The following is a 6,000-nucleotide window of genomic DNA, read 5'->3' on the forward strand; positions in this document are numbered from 1 at the left end:
GTGCGATTCCACACTAATCCTGGCACTGCTTGTGCTTGACTCTGTGTGATAGTCAAGATAAACATTTAAACTCCGATGTCATCAATACTATTATGCTGACAATAATGATTTATCATTTAAATAAACAGTTTTACAGTACTTAAATTTGGAATACTCGATGACTCAAATACGGTATGTATTAATACTCATATTATGTGACTAGCTAGCACGTATCTAGGTTATGTTAGCCAGACGGTCTGTAAAAATGGCAGGGCAGTGCACCCATTACAAAGGTCCTAGGGAGAACATTGGAGAGAGAGAGAGAGAGAGAGAGAGAGAGAGAGGAACATGAAATAGGATGAGCACAATTGTGTGTTCCTTTTAATACTCCATCTGTCAGCCCTGCAGTCTGGGGGTAGAATGACTCCTCTTACCTGAAGGCCCCAGATTTGGTTCCCAGCCAGGTCAGAAATTTTTTCCTGGATCTGAGGGCTGGTTCAAGGTCCACTCAGCCTATGTGAGAACAGTTGAACAGCTCACAACGGGAAGAATACCTTACCACTACTTCAAACCTGTGTTGTGTTCAACTTGCCAGATGTAAGCTTATACTACTGACCATTCAGAAGAAAACTGACATGATACCTAATTTACACCAAATGACAATTACCTTTGTTATCTCTAATAGTTATATACAGTGAAACCTTGTTAGTGCGGTCCTCATTAAGACATTTTATCCTCAGCATGTCATAAATTCAAAGTTCCGATTCACGCCATATTAAATCGATATGAAATTACCTCATTTATAGTGTCACCAATTTTCACTTTACTGCTTAGTATGATCACATTCCAACCTGAAGAAATGGGGGATCCTTCCAGCAAACACAGACATCTCGTGCGAATGTGGTGCTGAACAAGACCCTAGCCACTTACTTATCTGTCCCCTCTTGGACAACCCATGCACATCAAAAGATGTTTCTAGAGGAAACAAAAAAGCTGTCAACATGGGCGCCCATATGACAGTTTGTAAGGGGGGGGCCTAGACCTGGGGGTATGTAGTATTTTAGTATTTTTAAAATTTTGGAAGTTGAATGGCGGTAGAATAACACACATGGTATCCCCTGCCTGTTGGTGGGGGGCAGTACTACCATTTCTATGTAATACCGACTTTTAAATAATTTTTTTGAAAGAAAAACACCTGACTAAATTAGATTTTTGACTTTCCCTGAGAGCTAGAGAGGGGCCGCAGCCCCCCCTTGCCCCCGGGCATGGGTGCCCTTGTGTCGCAATGCAGTTTTTTTGAAATGGTGACCGGACACGGAAATTAAATGAATGAACGGTTACATTTTTCATAGGCCTGAAAATGTTCTTTGTCATCCCTTGTGAAAGAAATGTGATTTTCAACACAGATAAGAGTCTTCACCACAGGAGGCAGGTTGGGGAAAGTTGCTCAAAAATGGGGAAAGGTCTTCAATTCTTGAACTTTACAGGGGAGCAAGCTGTTAATTTCAGGAAAGATCAGTTTTACTTGCAGGTTTTTTGTGATATTGCTGAATAACTCAGTAAGCCTGTTTGTGTTTGTACTTTGCATTCCATTTGCAAGTTAGAAATTAATTCTGATGAGCAGTACAGTGAAGGGTAGCGAATATTTGTCACGTGATAGCCTACCTATGGATTAGCGCAGTGCATATTTGTCTTCTGGTAGCCCAATTTATGGATACTGAAAAGGTTGTGCAATTGCTTACTAATGAAGACAAAATTAAAATCCATTAAGTGGACAGGCATCTGCATCTTTCAACAGTGGCACATGTATTGCAACTCGCACGTTCAAGTGTTCTTGCATTCAAAATGGCGGACAAAGTCATCTAGATCAAAAATTGGATGTATGGCTTTTCAGGCGTTTGCTCTATTAACCAGCATTTCGTCTTAGGTCTGATACTAGACTCGTCAGAGTGGGATGTGTCAGACCCTACCCACTGATGCTGGGGTGTATGCAGGTGAATTTATCAGAAGCCTCTTATGTGGCACAGTCTGATAACTGCATACGGGAGATAAAACTCCACAATGGAATTAATGCCCACCTAGCAATTCCAAATGGTAATACTAAATTCCCATGAAGGGAATTAGATATTTTTCCACCAATAGAGCATATCAAAAATCAGATCAAAAATTGGATGTATGGCTTTTCAGGCGTTTGCTCTATTAACCAGCATTTCGTCTTAGGTCTGATACTAGACTCGTCAGAGTGGGATGTGTCAGACCCTACCCACTGATGCTGGGGTGTATGCAGGTGAATTTATCAGAAGCCTCTTATGTGGCACAGTCTGATAACTGCATACGGGAGATAAAACTCCACAATGGAATTAATGCCCGCCTAGCAATTCCAAATGGTAATACTAAATTCCCATGAAGGGATATGCTCTATTGGTGGAAAAATATTTAATTCCCTTCATGGGAATTTAGTATTACCAAAGTCATCCACTCGCACACGGCTGAGTTTAACCTCCATATGATTCATGATCAAAGAAAACCATGTTCAAGAACCCACTGGTCCGAAATATAAGGTTTCAGTAAAAATTTGTTTCAGAAAGACTGTGATCTTCAGTAATATGATGATACTTTTATGAGCACCAGTGTAAATATTTTCATATTTGTTGTCTGGTGTTTTACACACCTTTTAATAGACTGTTGTTATTTAATATGCCCCAGTGGAAAAGGATATTCTGTTTTTGTTCTCTCATCTTTTCCTCGTCTTTTAATACTCTCATCTCATCTTTAGAAACGGTAGATAGCCTATATACTTCTCTGTACCCGTACATACATGACGTCAATATTATTTGACATTATTTTAAAAGAGGATAAAACAGTGTCTTCAAAACAGGACACTGGGCTTTAATGGGTTAATGTCATATCCTGTCACAATCGGTACCAGCTTTCCTTTCCATTTTATTTACTTAATATTAACACAATGTGGACAAGTCCCGAGAAGACTCGTGATAGCTGCAGAATGAACTTCAATTCTATCTTTTGGGTTATACAAGAACTATATGAAGGTCATGGGTGATAGAACTCTGTTGTGGTTAGTTTTGCACAGTCGATAATTGCATTTCTCTTTGATTATTCTTCATTTTATTGTTTTTCTTTGTATTTCCTGACAATATGTTTACAAAGTTTAGAGAGTAAGATTAATCAGCAAGATGGCAGCACCCAGGGATCAACAGGGATGAAATTATTTGTGAATTATATGCTGATACAGGTTCAGAATGTCCAAATGATTGTGAATATTTAGAGTTTGATGATGAATTACTTCTTGCAGAAATATTTCAAGTGATGACGAGGATACAGCCTTATCTTCTCAGCATGAAACTGCTGTGGTACAAAACAAATCTTGTGTTACTAGTGTAAATAGTGTAAATAATATAAATAATTGATTGTTTTCTGACAATTGGGTTGTGTATAATAGTGCATGCAGGCTAGAAGATTTTTAAGTTACTGTGTTCCTGTTAAAAAGGTATGGCCTAATGAACCTGAAAACATAGGTCAAATAGCAGGACCTCTGTTTGGTGAGGACTTTTTTTTAGTATGTAGCTGAGCAGACGAACTTATACTGTCAGCAGAATTCACCGTCACATTCTCATAATGTATCCCCTAAAACACTGAAATGGACTAATATCACTAGCAGGGAAATTAATTTTTTTTTTTTTTTTTTTTTTTTTGATGGGGCAGGTGAAGAAGTCATGTCTGAAAGATTACTGGTTAACCAATTCCCTACTATTTCTGCTATTCAGATTATCACACAAGGAAAGAGTTCTAGGACTGTTACGGAAGGCCTCCAAGAAGAAACACAGTAGTCCTTCAAAAGTTAATCAAAATGTGACAGTTTATCTGCATGCATGCAGTCCACTTTTGAGATAGTTAGAAAGTGGCCGGGAACTGGACTAGTGCATGGCATGAAGGGCACCCAGTCTGCAATGTGTTAAGCAGGGAGCCCTGACTTATTGTGCTGAAGGTTTCTGCTTGCAGGAAGTTATTAACTCATTGGGCCTGAGTCATAGAACCGTTCCGTGCTTCGTCTCAGTGGACTAAATGCCGGACCACGGAACTGTTCCTTGTCTCATTTTACTAAGTAATTCAACTTTTCCTCAAGATATGACAGAGTGAGTTTCATTTGTGATTTGTGTAGGGACTCTTTCTTTGCAATTTATATGCTCTTTGCTAATATATATTGATAGTGTGCTTGGTAATATTAGTTTGAAGTGGGCTATCTCTAGCTTTGAGATTCACTTGTAAACAAGATGGCTGCCAGTGTAGAACTGATATTTACTGATATATAACCCCTTTTAGGAAGTAATGATGATTAGGAATGTAATTTTTTCAGTGAAATTAGTAGTAATATTAGTACTAGTGTGAGCAACGCTCCTGAAGAACAAATAGATGTGGAATCGAAGAGGAAGTACAAAGAGAAGACTGTGTTACAGCTCAGCAGGCGGACTGAGTACAGTTCCGTGATGCTAATAAAATAAAATATTTTACAGTATTCCTTGTTCCGCAGTTTGTGGTATGAAAGCCTTTTGTTTTCATGTATATTTAAATCTTTAATGGTCTTGTAAGTAAGAAATTTCTCATGATATGAAGCGACACTATATATCCTCCAAAAGAATCCCAGCGCCAATGCAGTTTCAATCCAACAAATATGCAGGGCTCATTGGGTTAATACTGTGACAGTGTAAGCTGTTTTACGTGCCGTGAAACCTTGGTTATTCCTTACAACAGTTTACCTCCACTGTCTCAGCTTGGTCAAATATTCTGAAGTTAGGCATTGCAAAGCAAAATGTACTATATATGATATTACAGCATGAGTGAAAGCGGTGGCAAGAAAAAATTAAAAGAATAGTGTAAAGTTGCTGAGAAGCAATTAGAGCAAACATGTAGAGATACTCTTCCATTAAAACTGTGCTCATTTTTCTGATGATCGATGTCCAACTGTTGTCAGTGTCCTAATGTTGTTGCTTGTTGTTTGTCCAACCCTTGTCCCGTTTCTCTACGGGGTCAGGTATGAGGTGAGATGAATCTGTCGTGGCGGGTTTTTATGACCGGATGCCCTTCCTGACGTCAACCTCATCAGAAGAGTTCATGAGCTGAAATGAATGATGTGATATATGATAGTAGGAAGGGGGAGGGTGAAACCAGGTGCTGGCACATAGCCTACTCCTTTCGAATAGCACCAAGGGGTCTGCTCAAGACTTAACGTCCCCATCCGATGGATGAATCACTATCAACAGCGTCATATGCCCTCACCCCATATGAACACTGCAGAAAAGTTTGGAATTTAATCCAGGCTTTTGACATGCAATCTAGTGATTAGAAATTGTATACCACCACCTCTCCTACCCTGCCGGCCAACATTCTGATGGGAAATTTTTTTCGACCAACGGGGCTTGAACCGACTAACCACGGTGTCAGACCGTTTAGACTTCAATGCCTTAACCATCATGGCCACCAGGCAGTCTAGTCAATGTCCTGCTATTTACAATGAATTAAAAACCATTCTTATTTTCTAGTGTTATAAATTGTTAACAATTCAACTTTTATTTTTTCCAGGCCATTACACAGGATAAGCAAGACCTGAGGAACATATATGAATGTCCAGTTTACAAAACCAGGATGCGAGGACCAACATATGTCTGGACTTTCAATTTAAAAACAAGAGACAAGCCTCAAAAGTGGACTCTGGCTGGAGTGGCTCTCCTGCTACAGATCTAAAATATCATCTTCATTGCATGCTCAAGATTTAGAAATTAGACTGTTCAAACTAAGTTTACAAAAAAAATCATTCATGTTCAGTACCACATTTATTCCTGAACTGTGTGTGTATGTAACATGGACTATGTTGAATTTTTTAAAAACTGTAGGCCATATCACTATTCTTTTATAAATCTGTTAAGACTTTGCTGCAAAACTGCCCTGAGCCTTAGTAAATGTGTGAAGCCAAAGAACCTGCTTAGCAGCCCATAGAACTCCAAA

The 6,000-nt window shown here is 39.0% G+C and overlaps 1 protein-coding gene across 1 annotated transcript in view; it reads left to right on the plus strand.

The window, feature by feature from the left end:
• The window catches only part of Dhc93AB (Dynein heavy chain at 93AB), a 780,004-nt gene extending 774,265 nt beyond the window's left edge, over positions 1 to 5,739 (plus strand). Inside the window, exon 82 of the mRNA XM_068228295.1 lies at positions 5,578 to 5,739. Coding sequence (XP_068084396.1) covers positions 5,578 to 5,739 — 162 coding nt within the window. The remainder of the gene's footprint in view (positions 1 to 5,577) is intronic.
• Positions 5,740 to 6,000: the final 261 nt, after the last annotated feature.

The sequence above is a fragment of the Anabrus simplex genome, chromosome 6 (assembly GCF_040414725.1).
Source record: "Anabrus simplex isolate iqAnaSimp1 chromosome 6, ASM4041472v1, whole genome shotgun sequence".
NCBI classification, from domain to species: domain Eukaryota; kingdom Metazoa; phylum Arthropoda; class Insecta; order Orthoptera; family Tettigoniidae; genus Anabrus; species Anabrus simplex.